At 39.6% G+C, this 23,751-nt stretch overlaps 1 protein-coding gene across 1 annotated transcript; it reads right to left on the reverse strand.

Moving 5' to 3' along the window:
* Positions 1–12,784: 12,784 nt before the first annotated feature.
* Positions 12,785–19,455, reverse strand: LOC147655611 (uncharacterized). Its single transcript, XM_086865232.1, has 2 exons — positions 17,835–19,455; positions 12,785–16,207 (listed from the first exon to the last, which is right to left on the reverse strand). The coding sequence occupies exon 1, from the start codon at positions 18,813–18,815 to the stop codon at positions 18,150–18,152; it is 666 nt and encodes a 221-aa protein (XP_086721358.1). The 5' UTR covers positions 18,816–19,455; the 3' UTR covers positions 12,785–16,207; positions 17,835–18,149.
* Between the last annotated feature and the right edge of the window lie 4,296 nt (positions 19,456–23,751).

Here is a 23,751-nt window from a genome sequence, read left to right on the forward strand (position 1 = left end):
AAGCAATAGTATTTCATTTACAGTCTTATTTCTCCCACAGTTTAACTGAGCCTGGAATATGTCTTCAAATCTAAGGACAACTGACATATGTCCCCTGAGAGGAGAATTTTCTTGGCCAGGAAGAACCTTATCTAGTCTCCACTAGTTCCAAGTAAAGAAGAGTGCTGAATGTTTGAAATAATTGATAGAAACAAATAAAGCAAACAGTTATTGTCAGGTATAAGTACTAAACGGAGAAAAATACATGTGAACTCAGAAAAAGATAGTGCCAAGATTCTTACATGGTAAATTTTTGCAAGTCTTTGGACTTGCAAGGACATGAGAGGAGGAAGCAAGAATCAAATCTAATCTATTCAAAGCTTTTATTCTTTTGAAAGTGTTGGATAAATTTTAAAAATACAGAAATTATATAATCAACAAATGCCAGATGCATATAATGACAAAGCAAAATCTTAGTTCTAATACACATTATTCATAGCAGAGAGTCCCCTTCAAATATCTGCTTTCAGTTATTAAAAAAAGGAAACAATTTTGAAATTGAATTGCTATACAAATTTTAAGTGTGCAGTAAGGACAATTTAGGTTAACTACTCATGCTGAAAATGCTGCATCTCATCTGAAGACCTGGAAAGATGAAGAAAAGCAGCATGTGGCACATTCTGTTAGGAATACTGTCTGGCCTGTTGTGTTGTGAGGAAAGAGGTTCATTTTGTTCATGGAGAGCAACCTTAAATGTGATCATACATGCTTAATTTTATGGCAACTGTGAACAAATTCCAGAGAGAATACTTCTTTCTGATTGCCATCATACTAGCTAAGCATTGTGAAGTGCAAAAACAATTTCAAAATGAAAATGTGCCCTATTCTTTACTACACTACTACTTTCTCTTCCTTCTCTCACATTTAAGCATCCCATCCCCAAAACATGTGGGATGCATTTAAATTTATAGTTTGCACAGGATTTGTTTTGCTATTCAAGCAAAAAGCAGGATCCACTCCCATTCCCTCCCACTGAGTCTATAATTTCTGTCTTTTCTAGGCCAGACAAAATTATCAAAATCTCTGGCAATATGACCATAATTATTTACCTATCTGAATTTTTCTCTTGTTACAGCACATCTAATTTACTTTCAGAAGAATGGTTGTGCATTTTAGTTTTGGCACAAAATTACTCACTAGTAAGTAATAACTAATAAAGTTATTGAATCACCATATATTCCATTTCCTTTCTCATGAAGATGACAAAATAATATGTATAATTAGTTAGCGTGAAAGCAAAGTTAAATTTATGGAAAGTGAACTGCTAATGTGATTTTGTAGTGTAAATATTATGCAGTGTTTAGTTGCACTCACAGAGTTAATCAACACCGTCAATCTCCCTGTTTCTTGATATAGCAGCTTTCTACAATGACTGCAAGAGTGAGTAGCAATCAAGACTTTGTTTTTTGTTTTGGTTTTTATTTATTTATTTAGTTAGTTTTTTATTTGCACTTTTCTTCAACCATTCTTCATGACACAATGAGAAAACAAAAATTTAAAAGACATTGTTTCATACAGGGTTGCTTCAGTGAAATAAATCATGTTACTTCTTTTCAATCTATGTAACTTGTAGGAATGGTAGAAATCCAGCCAAAAAACATAAATGTCATTGCTAATTTCTGTTAACTGATAAAGACCTAGTCTCTTAAAATCAAAAAATATGGAAGATTTGACAGTTCTTCAAAATTTAGAAGACAAGAGTTACATTGATTGTCAAAACCTATGACATTAATGATAGGCCTGAGTAACTTTCCTAGTATAAAACAGTAAAAGTAAGATTTAATCCTTGCAAAATGTACTTAAATGCATACATTTTAAGAAAAGAAAATACTGCGCCTTTTTATGTAAATGGTATTTATGTACGCCTTCATTATATTATTGCCATTTTCAAACTGAACAGAATATCCTGGAGATAATTATTTTCCTAGCTTATTCTTACGTTCTAATTACAGAAAAATACACCAGTGCCATTAATCTAGTTTCAATTAGATAGCTAAAGCTATTGACATGAGAACTGAGAAGCATTCTGATTTTTGTATTCTTTCACTAAGAATCAACCTCCCCATTTTTCAATATTACTCACCTTGAACATGAAATGTAGTTCAAATGTGACTTGCAGACAAACATTCTTCTCAAAAACTAGAAGCACATTTTAGAAATTTTGGAGTAATTTTTTTTACTTTCATAGCTGAAAAAACTGAAGTGTATAGCCTTATATATAATTATATATTATATTTACACAGTTCATAATTTTTTCAATCACTTTTAATTTTTTGAAAATTTCAAATTTTAGCCAGAACACTGGTTTCATTTCAGACTAAATATAAGAAACAAATATTTTATATTGAGGGTGGTGAGGTACTGGAAAATATTGTCCAGGGAAGTGATGGATGTCCCATCCCTGGAAAGATTTAAGTTCAGTTTGGACTAGGCTCCAAACAACCTGATCCTATTGAAGATATCCCTGTTCTTTGCAGGTGGGTTGGACTAGAGGATCTTTGTGGGTACCTTCCAAAGCAAAATATTCTATGATTTTGTGATTTCTTCTAGGAAACACATGCATAGAGATCTCATGTATGTGTAGACTTCTCACTCATTCAAAATTATTTATGTAGTCATAAAGAGAGATAAATCAACATTCTGAATACACGGCTGCATGAAGTTCAACTTGAAGTTGAACAAGGCAGGTCATGTCTATCCTATAATCTTCAATTTATTATACATTATTTTTTGCTGAAATATGCTTTCTGGGAATTTCTCTGGGAATATAATGCAACAGTAAATTAAAACATTACTACTGTGACAGTATGAATATCAGTTCACATTATTTGGAAGCAGGAATGTAATTTTGTGCACATTTGCAGCATATGAAACATGACACAGGCATACATCTGTGTCTCATCTTTCAGAGAACACGTTTAACAGACATGTATTTACCCTTTCAGGATTTTTTTATTGGACATGATTAATTTCAGAATTTCCTCACTTGACACACATCTACATTACTCCTTGTCACATAGCTGAAATTTAAATTTTAAAAAATCCATTGTAGATAAAGCTGGCATATGGAAAATAAGGAATTTCACTCCAAGATTTCCCCAGACAGGAGCAGAGAGCAGACTGGAACAATCCATTGCCTTTCAATCCTTCCTGAAGTCACTTGCCCCATTGTACCAGCAAAAACCTTATCTAGTGTAAAGGGAAACTAACAGAACTCTCAAGAATCATGAGATTCAATTTCCAAGCTCAAGCTTCATGTGCCTCTTTCTGCTGTTTCATTTCATTTTTTTCCATGGTACTGGCTAGTTGTCATTTTTAGCTTTTTAGATATTTTTTGTCTTCAGGTTCTTCTTTCTTTTGCTGCTTTCTCTTGTTTTCAGGTGTCCTTTGTCGTCTCAACATTTTTTCCCTCATTGTCCCTTGTCCTCTGGAGCAGCAAGGGTGCCTGGCCCTGGCCCTGAGCACTGCGACAAGCTCTTGTACAGGTCAGACCGTGCTCAGTCACAGGCCCCTGTTTTGCAGCTGAGTAAATTACGCAGTAAACAACACCATGAAGTAATCACATCTTGCTCTGCAAGCCTTGAAAGACCCTTCACATGAAGTAAAATTAAATCTAGCACTGGGCCAAACACCAAAGCAAGATTTTTTCAGTCATGTTCATGCCTTCTCTTATTCCTTAGCCTCCCCCTTCATCTTGAGTAGCTACCACACCACCACCACCATCGCCAGAGAAAGAACTGTGTCTGCAACTGCCTGGGTGAAGGGTCTCTTTTCCAGCCTTTGTCCTGGCCCCCTACTACAATATTTTATTGCAAAACCCTCTCTACTGCAACTCAGAGTTGGAGATTAATGTGTGAATGCTGCAGAGCACACGCCTGCGCTTGACAGATCTTGAACAAGCCCCTCTATATACACATTTTTGCACTTCCTTCTCTGGGTCAGCCCCTGTGGGCAGATCCTTGCCACAGAAAAAGTGAGAGACAAGCAGTACTGGGAAGTCTTCCTCTTTTCCACCTGGAAGCTATCATCCAGATCTTCTTGAAGAATCTTTTTTTTCACTGTAAGGGTTGTAAGAATTGTAAAAATACTTCTAAGCACACGATACATGCCAGGGGTTCACATGCCACCTCCTGAAAAACATAAATGACCCACTGTATGGGGTATTGTGGTACTGTGATTCATAGAATAGAAGCAGAGAGAGCCAAAAGTAACACCGGCATGACTTTGTAAAACTGGTAACTGATGGTAAAAATGGCAACTGATGGCAGAATGGAACACTTTAGTAGCACTCTTCTGGCCTAGGCACTTGTATGGTGACATCGTCTTTGTAAGACCGGTAGAAAGAGAGCACAGCTTTTGCCCACATCATGCAGCAGCAGTGAGATCCCTTTCAAATCACTGGTATACGGACAGCTTGTAGGCAGCACTGTGAACTAACACCAACCCACTGAAATACTCATGGGATATGAGCAGTTAGGCAGTAATTATTCCCTGCTCAGTGATTCACCTCATAATGAAAAAGAAATGTATATGGTAGGTATATCCAAGAACATTAGAATTGCCACCAAAGTAGTGAACAGCCTTGAAAAACATCTGCATTTCACTCCTGAAAGAGTTATTAATTTGTCAGCAGGCAGTGCATGTGACAGAGTGAGATATGTCTGTGCTGAGTTACAATTTCTATTTGCATTCTGCTGAATACCAGTCTGACCTTGTCTAAAGAATCTGCTCTACTGCATTGCGGTCACTGCACCTGGAAATTCATTGAAGGAGTATTGCTAGGAGGCTTCTGGGACTGTCAGCTTCACTGCTGGCCTACCTCCAAGAAACATTTTTTTTTATGATCAGGAGAAGTCAGTAGGGGGAAAAGAGAAATTACAATTAGTGGAGCTGCTGTTTCTTAGACTCAGCATGAAACATCAAGAGGGCATCGTATCTACAAACACAGCTCATCTGCAGCAACGGCAACCATTGAAACAAGTGAAAAATACATGATGGAAGGAGGACAGGGGAACCAGCTCAAAGCCCCAGTTAGCAGTGAGTCATACTAGAAGACAATCGCCCCCAAGATTTTAATAGTTTTCAAGTGCACACATGAACATCCAAGTTCAGACAGAGCTCTTCTCAATGGGAAGGAGACTTATTTCTCGGCTTTAAATTACATCAAGCCTGTCACACATTCCCAAAATAGATTGCACTAGAAATTCAAACTACCAACAGCTTGGGTAAAATAGCCTTATAGAATGCAAAGCAGATTAGTTTGAGATTGGTTTCAACACCCAGAGGCAGATATCAGCCCAAAAAAGCACAAAATTTGGGTGTGTGCTAGAGGGTCCCAAAGCTATCAACAGTGACTGCACTTTACTGAAATGGTGAAAAAAGCTGACAGGCTGTATAAATAGAAAAATGGAAGGTGGAAAACATGTATGACATCAAGAGCCTGAAACATCCAGCTGTGCACTTTCTGATGTATCAAGGGAGGAGTAGGAAAAACATAGGGGATATTATAGGGTTGACAGCCTGAGCTTTTGAAACAGTGGGTTGGATGGAGTTGTAGGGCTGGCTCTCTCAGTAGCTGGGACTGAGCTATGAAATTTAATTGAGTAGCTTTTAGAAACGCAGGTCTGGGAGGCCTTGTCATAGTAAATCAGGAACTCAGAGGCATAAACATGCATGTCTTAGAAACTGCATTTTATCTTGTCACACAATCTCTGAGATTCTAAAATTTTTTTGACCAGCTTAAATCTCCATGTCCAACTTCATTTCACCCTAATCAACACCCTCTTCCATAATTCCCCAGTTACTGCACTCTGTGATGTCTAATTACAGTCTCATTTAGGTCAGTAGTTCTACATCTCACTAATATATTTTTTTTTATTTAAGCCTATGGAATTTATTTAGTTCTCTAATATAGCACTGAATCTGGAACCATCCAAAATACACATCTGGCTGACAGCTCAAACCCTTCACTGAGTGGAAAATATTCATGCAGAACAAGGTTTTTGACCTACGTAAATAACATATAAATTTATCCTGCATGGAGAATAAGGTTCATTAAAACTACCCATAACCAAAATAAAATATCCCTTTTATAAAATTTTAAAGGTTTTTCTTTCACTTCATATACAGAATAGAGTAAAAACAAAAGGAAAGTCACATTAATATCTATGTTAATTGGTCAAAGAAAATATAATTGACTAATAATACCTTCATCAACTGTAGGAATCTCTGATATATTTCCTCATCCAAGATTCTGAGCAAGTTCTAAAGAAGGGCTGAAGTACTGTGGTGAGAAATATCACACAAATATGCATCCCGTTTTTGGTCATAATACACACTGCTCTAATAATTCATACATTACTTTGTACAATACCACTGTAGATAGTCTAAAAAAAAGGAGTAGATGTCAAGGTGAGTCAATTCCACATTTATGCTAAAGTTGATCTGCTTCACCTAATATGTGATTTTAGCATATAATCAGATGAGAACAAATGAAAAACTTAAGTATTTTGAAAAATTATCATTACTACCTTGCCATAATTTGAGCTCTTATAGCAGCAATGTAAAGCAAAATAATTTTTCTTTTAAAAGCACTGGTTACACATTTAATTGCTATGTTTTTGTTCAAGTACTAAAGACGTTTTATTCTCCACTGCAGTAGTTGCCACTTGTACAAGTAGAGGGCTGTACATTTTAAGATTAAGAGAGGTTAATCAGAACTTTCAGGATTAATATAATGCTACTTCTGCATGCTGCTAGAATTTCAGTGGGTGTCTTCACTTTTGAACAAGACTACTTTTGCCACATTTCAAAGAGCTGCAAACTCCTATATGTAAATCACCCCAACTTTTCATGTAACAGCTTGGAGAAAATGATTTGTTAGAAAGTAGACTTTACATCCTGAGCCTAGGAGGCTGTACTCTGAGGCTTTTTCTGTCTCTGCTTTCTACACTCATAGGCATAAATAGGCATGTTAATTTCTTTCCACCCTTGTCTTAAAATTGCTCTAGGAAAGTATTTTTGGGCACTGCACTCCAAACTCTTTACAACTCTGTTAATTTAGTGAGTCCCAGAATCAGGAGCAGAGTTAGCTCCAGCACCTGGCATCATTTTTGTTCTCCATCTGTCCTAGAAGACAAATGAATTGTGAATTGATCATATTCTCTCCTGTTTGTGTTATCAGTTAACTCAGATATCAATACAGTCTGTTCAAGCACATTTTAAGTACACAAGTTAACTTCCCGGCTTCTGTGGATGCCAAATACAACCTTGCCCTCATTTTTTTTTATGGCCAAGAGCCATAAATATTTTTCTTCCAGTTTTGGGGAAAAAAACAGATCCTAACAAAAAAGCACAACATCCTGTCAGTGTCATTTGACAGAGGTTCATTTTTCCTTCTATGTGTGTGATTCCAGGTATGTTAAATAATTTGCTCACCACCATGCTTTACCTATATATGCTAAATTTCAGTGTGGTAAATAAAAAAAAAAAATTAAAAAAAAATAATTAATTAAAATTCAAAGAGAAACAGCTCTCCCAAGGAATGTGGAAGGGTGGAGAGAAAATAAAAATACAAATGTTTCATACAGCATCTGAAATACTTGTGACATTTGATGTTTCTGCCATATCACAGCTGTTCCTATATAGGGTAATGTACAATTTTTCTGGAGGAGAATTGTCAATGCTGACTGAATTAACCTTGAAGTATTGTTCCCTTAGGTTATAAATTTCTGCAAATCTAAGGCATGAAGCTGTTTGAAAGAAAGAGAAAAATCCCAGAACTGTAAGCTGTGTTGGTAGCCAGGGAGACTGCTGTTTGATACTATCCTTGAACAAACCAGATAGACAGAAATAGGATGGAGACAGACAGAATAGTCTGGGGACCCGGACACAGAAAAACCTAATTAAGTTCAACAGAAGATTTCAGGGTCCTGTACCTGGGGAGGAATGACCCCAAGTACCAGCATAGGCTGAGGTCTGACCTACTGGAAAGCAGTTCTGTGGAGAAGGACCTGGGGGTCCTGGTGGATGATAAGCTGACTAGGAGCTGGCAGTGCCCTTGTGGCCAATGCTATCCTGGGGTGCATTGGGAAGAGTGTAGCCAGCAGGTGGAGGGAGGTGATCCTGCCCTTCTTCTCAACCCTGGTGAGGCCACATCAGGAGTGCTGTGTCCAGTTCTGGGCTCCTCAGCACAAGAAAGACAAGGAGTTACTGGATAGGGTCCAGCAGAAGCCACAAAGATGAGCTGGGGTCTGGAGCACCTCTCTCTTGTGAGGACAGACTCAGGGAGCAGGGCCAGTTTAGTCTGCAGAAGAAAAGGCTGAGAGAGGATCCCATTAATTGATATGAATATCCCAAATGCTGGTGGCAAGAGAATGTTTCCAGACTCTTTTTGGTGATGCCCAGGTACAAGATAAAGAACAAAGGTCATAAATTAAAATACAACAAGTTCCATCTCAACATGAGGAAGAACTTCTTTGTATTGTGGGTGGCAAAACACTGGAAGAAGCTGCCCAGGGAGGTCATGGAGTCTCCCTCTCTGGAGACATTCAAAACCCACCTAGATATGTTCCTGTGCTACCTGCTCTAGGTGGCCTTGCCTTGGCAGGGGGGTTGGGCAAGATGATCCCCATAAGTCCCTTCCAACCATAGCAATTCTCTGATTCTGTGAAATACAGCCTAGAACTACACAGCTCCATTAGAGCCTTGACAGTTAAGTCATACACTTTGCATTGATAATCTCCAGGTATCAATGTCGATTAATGCAACTCTTGTGATTCACAGTCTTAAATGGAAAACAAACCAAGGTAAGAATGAAATGTCTCTCCAAAAATCAGAAATCAGAGAAGTGCTTTAAAAAAAAATCTCTACTCAAAATGAACTTTATGATCACCCAAGATAAGAAGACAGTGAAGCAAGAATAGTCCTTATTTGACACCTTCCCAGTTTTTCTGTAATTTCATGAAACATAAAGGACCAGCCCTGGAGAGTATGACATATCCAGAGAAATTTTCCTCTTTACAAGGTAAATACAAATTAATCTACTCAATTTCTCTTAGGCCACATAGAGATTTTTAACCTGCTCATTAGTAGGTTTACTGAGTAAGGTGTATGAGAAGTAACCTCTGGGGGACTACATTAACCTAATAGAGATTTTAGCTGGTCATTTGGTAGGGGTTTGGGAGGTGAGGGGGTGTGTGGGGTGTTAAAAATTGCTAGTGTACAAAAAGTTTTATGTCCATCAGAGACTAAAGGAAATCTGCTGTCTGATAAACCAGATAACTTCTGTCAAATCTCATAATCTGTTCCTTTCTCATTTATTCCCTACTACAAATTGTTACTCTTTTCCACTTATCTTTTCTGAACAAAAGAAAAAGGCAAAATTATAAACCACAAGCTCATGTTCAGAGCATTCACTCACCTCTTCTCCTCATACCACCATAAGACTTTCCAGTTTGTGTATCAGAACAGCTGAATTGATCTCTGGGGAGAATTCCATATTGAATTGCTTGTTGAGGTTTATTTTCATTTTTTTTTCTTCCCTATGTACCAACTGGTAGCACCTATTAACAAAAGTTAAAAAACTGCATATTGCAGTTCACCATAATGCTACTTTTAAGCCAGGTTTTTGCTACAAAAGCCAGGTTTTACATGCAGACATAAAAACCTGAAAATTGGTATTTGACTAAGGACGTTAATTGGGATTGTCCTTCAGAGACAGTTAATCTTGTCTTTGATCAGCAACCTGTGCATAAACTCTTATTCCAAATGTGTTCATTACCCTTCAACAAATGGATTAACTTAATTCACAAATAAACAGATATGACAAAGAAAGGATCCTGCAACGAGGTAGACAGACAATAATCTTGAAAAATGAAGAGGAAGAAAAAGGTAACAGAATTGACTGGGATCCAAAAGCAAGTTTAAAATAAATCAGAGAGGTTTTTCCACAGAAATGGCAAGAGACAAGTGGAAAAAAAAAAAAAAAAGTAAAGTGAATAAGGAATATTATTGCTTCAGCAAAGACGATAACCTCTGTGATTTCCTAGAAAAGTGACTTGATTTGGACAAAGTATTCAACCTCAAGTCACAAGATAGTGACATGAGGGTGATAGTGACAGGACTTCTATCAAAAGAAAAGCCCTATTTCCTCAGCTGTGGGGGGCTGTGCAGTCATCCTGGCAGATAGGTACTTTTGAGGAATAAACAAACATTTTACAGTAAACAGTGCAGTCAGGACTTGGCTGCTCTGACTTTTGCCATCAAGATCTTAATTAGCTTTTCCACAGATGACTGACAGCTGATCTGGGCGCTTGTTAGAGAGCCGTAGTCTGCAGAAGGGCATTTGGGATGTACTTTAAATGTGAAGTGTCACAGAACACTAAATACTTTCCCAAATCAGGTTCCAGACTCTTCTGCTGAGTATTCCAAGACAATGCAATAATTTTAACTTAATGTCCTAGTAAATTGGGAAGGATAAAAATTAGATGTAACCTCACAAAGTGAGGTGCTTCAAATATAAGTTTGTTGATATTTCTGAAGTATTGGTTGCTATTAGAATTAGTGCCATAGAAAATCCAATTAAAATTTCAGTCTTTAAAGCAAAATTTGTAAATATTACACTGCACTAGATTATTTAGCAACCTTAGGGAAAAAGAGTTCAAAAGGCAGCAATTCAATGAAAAACATCTGTGTTATCAAGGAAGCATGTTGACACATTTGCCCAATATTAACTGTTAGAGTTCTGCATACAATTGTACAGTTAAGTACAACTAATTGTACAGTTCAGTGATACATTGGTTATGTCCATAACAATTTTATCTCACCAAGAACTACACACAAAAATTCACTCTAAACCAGTAACTTCTTTCCCTGTGCCCTGATTTCTGGGCTGGGATGGAGTTCATTTTATTCTTAGTAGCTGGTACAGTGCTGTGCTTTGGATTTGGTATGAGAATAATGTTGATAACACACCCATGTTTCAGTTGTTGCTGAGCAGCACTCACCCTAAGTCAAGGATTTTCAGGTTTCCATGCTCTGCCAGTGAGCAGGTGCACAAGATGCCAGGAGGGAGCATGGCCAGGACAGCTGACCCAAAGTCACCAAAGGGATGTTCCACACCCTAGAAAATAATGCCCAGTATATAAACTGGGGTGTTGGCCAAGAGGGATCAATCATTACTTAGGGACAGGTTGGACATCAATCAGCAGGTGATGAACAACTGTTTTGTACATCACTTGTCTTTTTGGGGTTTTATTACTCCCTCTTTTTGTTATCTCCCTTTTCATTGTAAATACATTGCTGCTTTTGCTGTTGTTAGTAGTAGTATTTATTTTATAGCTATTATTAAACTGTTTTCATCTCAACCCATGGGTGTTACATGGTTCTGATTTGATTCTAGTATCTGTATGGTATTTAGTTGCTGACTTAGATTAAGTCATGACACCCTGGCTGTACATCTGAACCTTAAAAGAGGAAAATAATTTCTTTATCTTTCTCACTTCAGAGGAGAACCATTTTCCTCATCAGCTAGTGATTAGACGCCTTAAACATTTGGCAGATATTGCACAGATGCTTAAAATTGGTTTCGTGCATTTCTAAATTCATGAAATGAAAATGCAAGAAGCTTAACATTTAATGTTTGAAGCAGAAATCTGATCAGGCAAGAGACAAGTAAATGTCCACAGAAAAGTTTAACAAATATTGTGAAAGGACAATCCATGTATTAAACTTCTCTTTTAAAAAGAAAAGATATCTCAGGAAAGCACAATTATTTTAGAGGATATACTTGCGTGATAAAATTTGATTTTTAAAATTTCACCTCTAAATATTTAGTGTTTAAACCTGTTGCAAACCTGAAGCTATCACAAATACACCTTCCTTACTGTAACCTGAACCTGCCATATTGAAACCACTGGCTAAGATCCCATTACCCATGTTACATGGAAGATCCACAAAGCAGTTCAAAAAGAGACATAAAAACATCCATAAATTGTTAGGACCGCCAGATCAACACGAGGTTGCCTACATACCAGCTAGGTATGACCACCAGAGACACACACACACACAGTGTGAGAACAGAACACACACAGAAGCTGAGAGTCACAGTCTGCTGCACAGACCCATGGGCTCTGCAACCTATGAAGAACTCACATCAGCACATAGGAAAAAGGTGTCAGAGAAGGAGCAGTAGAGAGAAACCTCTATGAAGAACTGGACATGACCCTTATTGCTGCCCTGCTGAAGAAGCAGAGTGTGACCTGTGGCAAAACCAAGGAAATTTTATCCTTAAAAACTCTCTATTAATCTTTCAGATTAAATTTCTGGAACTTGCTATCTATAAGCTATTCAATTTCTGTCACAAAACCCTGAGTCACCACTACAGGAACAAAGCCAACCTTTCAGGCCTTGGAGGCCAAATGGACATCACTGAAGTATCCACATCATTGTAAAGGAAGTTTTTTTAAAAAATCATAATTTATAATAGCATATTAAATTGATAATGTCCCTTTTCTGACTATTCATTAACTCTGTTATCACACAGAAACAAAGAATTAAATAAGCAAATTAAAACACTGGGTTATACAAAAACATCCTATTGTTCTTCACAGCAACCAAGTACTTATTCACAGGTTTTTTTCCACTAAAGGCCTGAAAAAATAGTTGCAACCACATGTATCTTACGTAGAGTAGATGGTGGTTTTTGTACATTGCATTATACAGACATATTTGCAGATTAGATACATTTTTAATTTTTCTGAACTTAAATGATTAGTGCTTTAAAGCCTGTGGAAAATACTTTTTTTGCATACACTAGGACAGGACTGTACATTAATTAAACTTTGAAATATTAAAACTTATAAGACAGAAATCTATTGTTTTTACGTATAACTCTATTCAACAGCAACCCAAAGCTAGACTCATTATTGAGAAAAGCCTCCTCCTATCTTCAAACAATCATAAAATGCTGTTATTAAGTAAATATGGAGAACCATAAAGCTCTTGATGCAGGTAGTCTTTCCTTCTTTTTGACCAGGCAAATTAGTTTCTTTTTTCCTTTCTCTGCTATTTCTGTATACTGAAGAGAATTTTAATAAAACCCTGTTGTTCCATTGGAAGTTAAAGAGTTCTGTGTTGATGTACACAGTCCCTGGATATCTTGCAACTGAATGCCTGGAATTTGATCTTATGCAATGTAAAAGTAAAATGACATTTCTACAACGTAAAACCAAGTGAGACAATTAGCAGATAATAAAGTTTTTCCATGCTTTTTATCTCAGTAGGCCCAGTCAGTAATGATCACTAATAAATCCCTTTCACTGTCAATGCTTGTAAAAAGTCGTCTTCATCATTTCTTTTTTTACGAAACAATTACCTGTTTCCCCCTACACACCCCACAGTTTGAAATGTAGTTGAGGATACCATCCCTAGGAATCTCATTTACAAAGTGCTTAAAGAGCCATCTGAGATCAAATACTGCTAGAAATACAATTGAGGTGGCAGCAATTCAGCTTTCTTCCATGCTGGAGAAAGTCACTTTAGAGCCAGAAAAATAACTTTCCCACATAGTTTCTGTTTCAAAGTGAGCTGAATGTATAAGGGGGAAAAAAAAATTAAAAAGAAGAGAAGAGAATGACTTCTTCAAAGAATGGTTCCAAAAAAATGACCACAAATAAAAAAATGGTCCTGAAGTTTTAAAATCAAACTGGTTTCAGCATCTGTAATGGCTTTAATCTTTTTCTATGAAATGTCATTAATTTAAAATACTGGATGCTCAAGAAAAATATAATAATTCACCTGAAATGCACTTCAGCACTCGTAACAGAGGCATCATCCATAAATGTACCAATTATAAGAAGGTATTACTATAGGCATTTGTCACAATTTCTCATAATTTTTAATTTCAAACTACTGTTAGCCATTGCAATTCATTTTATCAATTTATCTTTTAACTTTTATTAAAAATATATCACCTATCAGACACAAAGATATCATTATAGAATTGTTTAAAACACAAATAATTACAGTAATAAAAAGGAAAAGGCTTAGGAGCTGTTACATTTAGGAAACAGGGAAGCAACATTATTTTTTTCAGTCAGCAGTAGTGTAACAATAAAAAAACCCAGATAAAACTGATAAGAGACACAGATATAGGACCAGAACCAAAAGTATTTATGCATGGAAATGTGAACATATTTCCTTCAGTCATAACAGAATCTGTGTCTCTAGGTTGCCAGAGCACTGTAGAAAACACCTCCAACCCTGATTTTTAGATAACTGAGTAAAGAATGAAGGCATTCAGGAAGCAACTCTTTCAAAGGTACCCAGTAGCTCCCTGCCTCACAGACATTTCCAGAAAAAAAATCTGAGTGATATGTTTTGGTGGAGCAATAAAATTTACTATTACAAAGCAGTCTTAAGGTTAACATGATAATAATTCTTAGAAAAGGACAGTAGCCTCTAAGAAGCCTCAGGCTACTCTTTCACCCCTGCTAAATCCTGCACTGTTAGAATGAAATCAGCTGTGGAAAATTATCAGTGTTATATTTCCTAAGAATATTGGCTTCATATCATAATCATAAGAAGGATTACCACCTGAATGTTTTTTGTCTAAAATTTTTTTTGTTTGCAATTATAGTTATGGAGAGAAAAATTGAAAGGTCAAAATGGCTATAACTAAGGAAGTTGTTATTTTCAGTTATTATAACCAGTCAGCTCCTCATAACAGATTAAGTGATCTTTCCTAACAAACATGCTGTTAGGTTTATCTCATTGTAAGTCCTTGATTTAATAATTTATAAGCAGATATTTGGTCATTTACTGCATCACAGGTGAAGAAAAAAATTAGCTGCAGACAGTGAAGCTAAAACCAGTAGCAATATACAGCATCTTCAGTATTACAGAAATGCCCTAACTACATTTGCTCTTTGATCTCTGATGTATGATCACTGATCTCCTCTTTGGTGATAAAGACTGATTTATGTAAGGAAAGTCTCCCTCCCATATCCACAAAAATAGAAGTCTACTTCTCAGGTAAAATAAAGCATTTAAGGAAGCATTTGAGAATAACTCAGAGATGCCAGTTGGTGAGTTTGAGCTATATAGTTAACTATATTTTTACATAGACTACAGGTGAAATACAGTGTGGAAACTCATAATGTTTTGGTCACAACTGAAATATAGTATTATTAAGACAGGTGTCAGTCTTCAGTTGCTTGCAGTTTTGACGAACTTGCACATCCTGATAAACTTTAAAAACACACACTCCAAAATTTCTGTCTGTATCAGATAAAATTTAGGTTACCTGGCTCTCTCAACAATGCGCTGCTGAAGTCAAAATAACACATACAAAGCTTCCATAAGAAACATAAAAAACTAGATAAACCTCTGTGAAAAGTTATGGGGAGTTGGCAAGGATGAACACAGAAGGAATATCCATGAACCTGAAGGTGATGGGGATGAGGGAAAATGGTGTTTCCGCTGTGACTTAAGCCAGCTGTAAATTAGTGAGACAAGAAAATAGATAAGAGGGGAGACAAAACTTACCAGGGCCTCCTGAGTCACAGCCTCCTCCTCAATCTCAGCACTTTGCTTGTGCCAACAAACTTTAGTGAAACCTAAGAGTTATCCCACTTGTGGTGAACTTTAATGTGGGTGCGGAGGAGCCCGCCAAGCCCGAGATCCTGTCTCTGCCCTGAAGGCAAGACACCTTTCACTCATAGAGACACAATGCGTCACTCCCAGAGGCCTTTGAGTTAGATATGTTAAACTGTTGTGTCCCATTGGTGTTCCCCCCTGCTGTCCCACCTCCTCTCCTCCCCTATAAATATCCCGGGTTTTCCCTTGTTTGGTGGATTCGCTGTTGCCGGCACCCTTCGCCGAAGCTCTGCCTGAATAAAGGTTTGTGCCTTGGTGGAACGCTGGACCAGCATTCTCGTCCCTGCTTCCTGTGTTGCCTGCCCACCGCTGCTGAGCTGAGCTGAAATCACTCAACTACCGCTGAGCCTGAGCTGGAATCACTCGACTGCTCGAAGCCGCACACGCGCTTCGGGCCAGCCCTTCTCAGGGCTGTTTCTCTAGAGAAGTCGCGGTGCTCCGGGCTTTCCGCCGCCGCCGAGGCACTTTAATACTACTTACATTTATTAAAACACTTCTGAAGACATTTTAGCTGTATTTGAGGAAAAGAAAAAAAAAAAAAAAGAATGAGAAGAAAAACATTTCTTAATTCTTCTGATTCTTTGCCCAATATAACATACTGTGTGATGACATCATCAGACATGAGAATTTAAGCGGTTCTTAGACAAAGATCCTGTGTATTTGCCGAAAAATGTTCTCACGCTGTATATTGTGAAGCAGTGATGGATGAAAACTCACTGTGATTTTTTTTTTAATTACACTGTCATTCCTTAAAATCTTTGCAAAGTTCAAACAAAAAGACTTTTTTTCTATTTTTTTAATTAACACCTCAGAATTATAGAATTATAATTCCATTATTCAAGCTGACAAGACTAATAAAAATGTCAAGGGTTACTACTATACCAATACCTTCACCTTGACTGCTCAGTTTTTCTCTTTTCTATGTTTTGTTCTTCTTCCAGCATTATATTTTCAGAAGCTGCATTTTCTGTTACCATGGAAAGTAACACTGTTTTCAGGACTTTATTTACCTACCCACTCCTTTTATTAGTTTAAGTCGAACTAAATGTGCCCTCAACCTCACATATCTTTAAGAGTGTAGAATCTATTTTGTGAATGTGGCTACTTTAGTTCATATTGTTGACCATGTCCTTTCCATCAAAGGAAAATGAAGATGAGAATTTGTTGCTGGAGTTCAAATTTTTTAAGTTGACTGACTAAAGATAAAGCTAGCACAAATCATTGCCTAAGTGACAGAGTCTGTATGAATCTTTTTCAGCTGTGACAGGACTGACTGAGAATCAAAATTTAAAAGCTGATAATTATAAAGAATTTTACAACAGTAGCACCTGAAGATGCTCATACCTCAAAATACAGCGTACTCTTCAGTGAATATTATATATATATCGCCTTTCTGCTAAATGTAGCTTTATTCTTCTTTTGTTATGCAACAGTACATTCTGTATTTCAGAAACACTGGAATAGTATTTGGAGTTTGTTTCTGCTTCTAGTAACCTTAGAAGGATTCTTTTGTAATTCATCATCATCTTGGTTAAATATTGCAATGATTACAAAATTACTATGAAAAGAATCCCACTGGAAATTAAGTAAGATATTCTATTGCAATATTTTTAAGCTAAACTTTGAAATTTCCTTACCTGGTAAAACTGCATTTCTAAAGTGTAGCTGACAAGATTAGCACACTATCTCTGCATCTTGTTTATAGCATAAAAGCTACTACCCACAGAGATAAATAATACCTTTCATCTCTGTCTCTACAAAACTTTGAATGTCTAGCAAAGGCATTTTTAAAATTATTTTCTTTCAGAGATTGGCATTTCAATGCTTGAAACTAAAGGTTGGGGATTTGACCAAAAATCAAAGGAATTAATTTGTCAAGATTTTTGAGGTAGGAGGTTGTTGCCCTGAAAACTCAGCTTCTGAGCTTGCTGACATGGTTTTCTAAGGACTTTCCCAGGACAGTAACTGCAAACATAGATATGTGTACATTCTTTCTGTTACAAGTCTTGTGATGGGCATCTCTCATGGCCAGTGCAGTGAGAAAGTGTTATCCTGACCATCCAATCCCTGGCCATGGTCAGAAGCCTATAAATCCTGGGAGGAAAAATAAACTTTCTCTTCTCTTCCTTTCACCATACCTCGAGCTGTGTCCGTGTGATCTATTCATCTTCAGCGGCAACATCTGGTGACCTCCAATGTGTCTTGCACGTGATGGTTACAGGGTATTACCTAGCCTGTGGCTATGGCTGGTTTTGGGCTCTCTCCTATGGAGTGCCTGGTTATGGAAATATGGCGTGCGGTGTTTGATCAGAGAGGGATTGATGTTTTGTATGCTGACTTTCAGCGATTGTGTGAGTATGGGAGAATTGAGGGGTTTTTCCCTGTGGTTGAAGCGATTTTTTCGCAGTCGCCTTGGGATGCTTTAGGCGATTCCCTGATCGAGGCTCTGCTGGTCAGTTATGAGCCCCGGCTGCTCCGGCTGCTGGGGATCTGGCGAAGGTGAAGCGGCATTCTGAGGTTGGGTCCCGAGGTCGGCTCCCCCGGGATCGCCGGGGCCCCCGGCAGGTTGAACGGGGGTGCCGTGGGACCAGTGGGCGTAATGCTGCCTCAGCCAGAGCCCCGGCGATGGAAGCCCGGGGCGGGGTCACCTCCTTCGTGTGCCCTCCCAGCGCAGACCGATGAGGGGCTGCCTGAACGGGGGGCAGCGCCGGCCCTGGGGGATACCTCAGGGTTGGTCCCATGTCCCTGCTGCGGCTGGGCCGTGCCCTGCCCCACGGTGAGGGACGGGCAGGGCCCGGGCTCCGCACTGGCGGCCGCGCAGGCTGTTCCACTGGAGGAGCAGCCGGCACCGCTTCTTGGACCTTTCGTCCCTGAAGGACCACTGTTAGGGGCGGTTCCGAGCGCTGCCCCCCCTGCGCCGGATTCGTGGGGCGTGGGGATGGGTGCTGTGAGTGGTTCTGCCAGCCCCATGCTGCGGGTTTCCCCTCCTGCGAGCCCGGGTTTTTCTCTGGCAGCAGAGCAGGATGGTGCCGCAGCTTCCCCGGCTGTGCCTCTACCAGCTCCAGAGGTGGAACGTGCCGAGCTGGCTCCAACCCACCCCGCCTTGGGTTCCCAGGCATCGCCCGAGCCTGCGGCTGGAGGCAGCCCTCTCCCGTCGCCTCCTGCGGCCGCGGCAGACCAAGGTCCTGCACTGTTTACCATTGGCTCATGTGGTGCTGCTGCGGGGGCGAAGCCGGTGGCCTTCACAGAAAAAGGGTCCCAGGCTGCTGAAGCCTCTTCGGCTGGCCTGTGGACTTTGTCCTCCTGTAAGATGACTGTGCAGCTGAGCGTATCAGGCATTCCATGTGCTTCCGAATGCTTTGGTCATGAGTGTTCTTCTTGTGGCATTGTTGAATACCACTGCTCGGGGCATCATTGCTCACCCAGGGGATGTTGGTTCGAAATTCCTGGGGTGCATTTCTGCCATGAGTTCCACACTCACCCCTCCTTTTTCTATCCCTGCGGGACCCGGATTTGCTCACCTTGTGCCTTTTGAGTTTTATGTTCGCAGAGCTGAGAACCAGCTGCAGGGAGATGGTGGCTTTGGGTTCCCTGGACCTCCCTGGGTCACTGGACTGCTGTTCTGACAGCCAGGGATTATCCTGAACGGGTCTTCACCCTGTCCATCCTTGGTGAGATGCTGTCAGAGATTAGCTTCCGCGGGTATTTGACACTGGCGTGAACATCACTATTGTCTGGTTTGCTGATGGGCCCCGAAGTGACCCTTGGACCTGATGCTGACACGTTCTATGCAAAGAAGAACTTGAGACTGACTCTTTGTTCAGCAGAGATCTGGAGCTTCGACCAGTCCCTGGGACATTCCTGTTTTCTGTATCAAGAAGTCTGGGAAATGGAGGTTATTGCAAGACCTCCAGAAAGTTCATGCTATGATGGAAAGCATGGGGATGTTGCATGCTAGCATGCCTTCACCTGCCATGCTTCCTGCTGATTGGCTAGTCCTCATTGTGGATCTGAAGGATTGTTCTTTGCAATTCCTTTGCATCCTGATGACAGATGGAAATTTGCCTTTCTGGTGCCAGCTATCATTAATGCTGAGCCCACACAGAGATATCAATGGAGATTTTGCTGTAAGGCTTGTGAAAATTTGCCGGTATTTGCTGATGATATGGGGCTCTAGCCCTCTCTGGAGTTTGCGAGCAGTTTCCTGCTGCAACAACCTGCCTCTACAACCTCCCTGAAATTATTTGAGGGTCAAAATAATTTTTGGGACAAACAGTCCCGCATCTGGAGGTGCAATTATTTTTTTTGCATTCAGTGCAGACACTGCATGAATGATGTCCAGATATTAATGGACTTTTACATGGTTGTGCCCTTTTCCTGGGAGGAAAAATAAACTTTCTCTTCCTTTCACCACACCTCAACCTGTGTCCGTGTGATCTATTCATCTTCAGCGACAACAGGAGGTTGTCATTTGTTTTTCAAAGCTAATAAGAATAAATTATTATGAATAAACACTAGGCCATGCTGCAAATAGCATATGCTAAAAAGATTTACAACAGCTTCACAATTAATGCATATCCTAATGTTACACATAGGGAATATGAGAAACTCCTGCATATGTGGCTTACCCTGAAGACCAAAATTTGTTTAATGCTCTGCATGACACAATATGCTGTTCTCAATATCTTATGCAAAAACCAATAAGAACAAAAATTTCTAAATCTGCCTCACTGAGTATACTACATACACCCAGATCATGCAAATAAGTGACTTCATCTCATATTCATAATCATATTCATATTCAGATTCATATTCATATTCAGATTCAGATTCAAATTCATATTCATATCATACATTCTGTCTTCAGTGATAATAAGGCCAAAAGACAAGCAATAATAAAAGGTTCAAGACAGATGCTTCATGAGACACACCAGCAAGGCAGTTTAAAAGCATAACAAACTTAACCATGGTGTAATGGTGTAACTCCTTAAGAATATGCCTCATACTCACTTATCTGAAAAAAGTTTCAGTTGCACTTGTATTGAGTTGCTTGCAATTAATCCATGAAACAATGATGTGATTGAGAACAAAAACAGGCACCATTCTCAATACTCAAAATGCCTGAGAAACTTCCTGTGTAAGAGAGATATGAGACTCTTCCCTTCTTCCTAAGATTTCTGGTAAGTGAAAGCTCTGTGAAAGTTCTGTGCTACATCAGCCCAGACAACAGAATAGTATAAAAGTTTGATGTGTTCTGCAAATTGTATATATGTAGTCATGTATATGAATTTAAACATGCAGTGTTTGATACACACAAACTAGACTACAGCTTGAAGCAAAGGAATGCCAGAGTGTTACTGAATGTATAATTATGACTATCAGTTGTGAAGATTGATTTGTATGCCTCCCCCTTTTTTCTCTTCCTTTGTGCCCATTCCTTACTTTAAATGTGAGCGAAAGGTATCAAACCTTTTTTATCACTAAAGCAGTTACCTCTCTTTGGACCACTGAGAAGGAAAACAAGTCCTATGAGTCAGTCTACCTCTTTGACACATGAATAAAAAGGGCTTAGAAGCAGTCCACACAGCTCCAGGGCCTGTTTCAAGCTTTTCTAACTTTAATCTAACACCAAGGTCAGCATTGTATTTTTCACTCCACAAGTCCCTTTCCTAGCCTGAATGAACACTGAATGGTTTTATATGCTGCAGTATCAGATTTATTCACCAGAGACTTCTTTTCTCACTTATCTGAACTCAACCTGGCAACATGACTAAGCACTGTCTTTACAAATTTGCATAAATATGCAAGGCTTTTTGTCTCTAGGGTTTGGGGTGAGTGTCCCTGAAGGCACTGAGGCTCTTGACAGCCAAGGTCTGATGATTTAGTCAGGTTTGAAGTAACCACCCCCATCATGGAGACTGCTGCAGAGCTCCAGCTGATGCTGCCTTGCCTGCTGCCATTGTGGCTTTGCTGATCGGTTTGGGGTCCGAACTGTTAATTAGATATTGCTTTACCACAGTGGCACATGACTAGTTATATTCTGAATGGCAAAGGTTTGTAGTAATTTTACCTGTTGAAAATAAGGCATTGTCAGTGGCAAAGGTAATTTATATTGTGTTATTACTCAGCACTGAGAAGAGCCCAGATGCATCCTCTTGATGTCGTCCCTTCAAATACCTACATGACTCGCACTCATCTTTTCTCGAGTTTGAATGGCCGAAACCTTCCCAGCTTGTCTTCTTAAAAGAGATGCTCCAGTTCCTTAGCCATTTTTGTCATCCTCTGCTGAATATTCAACCTCTGCATGGCTAGGAAGAGGAACTAGCATGGGAGAGCAGAGGGACAAATCCGACACAGTGAGTTCCACCTCAAAACTTCTTAGCCTTGAGATTGGATGATCAATAATGACCTAACAACACCAGCTGATACCAAAATACTCTTAATTCATAAGAATAATTTATTCTCTTTCATGACCATTAAGAAAATACAACATACATGGATTTTTCACTGGATATTTGCTAGGAGAGAGAGTGATGTTACAAAAAAAATGAGTTATACAATTTCCACATGTCTTGTCCCCCTTCCCTTCCCTTCCCTTCCCTTCCCTTCCCTTCCCTTCCCTTCCCTTCCCTTCCCTTCCCTTCCCTTCCCTTCCCTTCCCTTCCCTTCCCTTCCCTTCCCTTCCCTTCCCTTCCCTTCCCTTCCCTTCCCTTCCCTTCCCTTCCCTTCCCTTCCCTTCCCTTCCCTTCCCTTCCCTTCCCTTCCCTTCCCTTCCCTTCCCTTCCCTTCCCTTCCCTTCCCTTCCCTTCCCTTCCCTTCCCTTCCCTTCCCGCGCCTTCCCTTCCCTTCCCGCGCCTTCCCTTCCCTTCCCGCGCCTTCCCTTCCCGCGCCTTCCCTTCCCGCGCCTTCCCTTCCCTTCCCTTCCCGCGCCTTCCCTTCCCTTCCCGCGCCTTCCCTTCCCTTCCCTTCCCTTCCCTTCCCTTCCCTTCCCTTCCCTTCCCGCGCCTTCCCTTCCCGCGCCTTCCCTTCCCTTCCCGCGCCTTCCCGCGCCTTCCCGCGCCTTCCCGCGCCTTCCCGCGCCTTCCCGCGCCTTCCCGCGCCTTCCCGCGCCTTCCCTTTATATTCTAATTTCTTATTTCCTGTTCTGGACAACCTGGAAGTTTTATCAGTGATTTATTTTAAGTGCTACTGCTCTGACTAATGCTGGACACACATCTTTCTTTACCTGAAGAATTTTATTCAAATTTGTACTTCCAACTCAACAGTACTGTTATGATCAGAAATGCATATTTTTCATTAATTAAAGGTCCTGTACAGCCAGGTAAGAAAATATGGAGGATCAGGTAAAAGAAATAGAGGAAAAACACTTGGATGGCTGGCAGCTGCTAATTATTAAGAGCAGTACAATATATAGCAATAAATGTGCATAATTGCTTTTCTAAGGAACATGGAGCAGGAAAGACAAAGTTGCTGAAACCTTCATAACCAGCGGGGTACAGGCCAAGCACCTTTTTTATGTATCAGCCAGCACATCCATTTATAGCAAGTTTGACACTGCACTGTTTGAATAGCCTCTTATGTCACAGATAAATATTCCATGTTTGTAATATGAGGTACCCTATAAAGAGAGACTTATTTTCTCTTTCAGTGAAAAATGGGTAAGTAAAGCCTATTATTCACCACCTAAATGGCCACCAGCCAGTGACTAACATCTAGCCTATTTGATCATGAAGTTGTAGCTTACTGATATGAAGTCATATTTCATGGCAGCTCTTGAATGAGAAAAAGAAAGAAAATGCAGGGCTCACAGGAGGGCTTTTGACAGTTGCTGCCATGAAATGTTTTCATTTGTCACTATGACAGTGAACAACAAGATACTGAGTGAAAGAGAGGGCATGAGAACACAGCTGTCTTCATCTAACTTTCATTGAGCCTTGACACACAGACACATAAACACACTTGGGATTACTTAAATTTTCCTGATTTTGCTCAATAACCTCATTAACCATTTGTATTTTAGGCAAAATATACAACCGCGTGTTACTGATGCTGCAT

Source organism: Cyanistes caeruleus, chromosome 1 (assembly GCF_971803275.1).
Source record: "Cyanistes caeruleus chromosome 1, bCyaCae1.hap1.1, whole genome shotgun sequence".
NCBI classification, from domain to species: domain Eukaryota; kingdom Metazoa; phylum Chordata; class Aves; order Passeriformes; family Paridae; genus Cyanistes; species Cyanistes caeruleus.

What these genes read in the sequence shown, in the direction of transcription:
- LOC147655611 (XM_086865232.1), bottom strand. Translation starts at nt 18,815, where the DNA reads ATGCCTGGGAACCCAAGGCGGGGTGGGTTGGAGCCAGCTCGGCACGTT.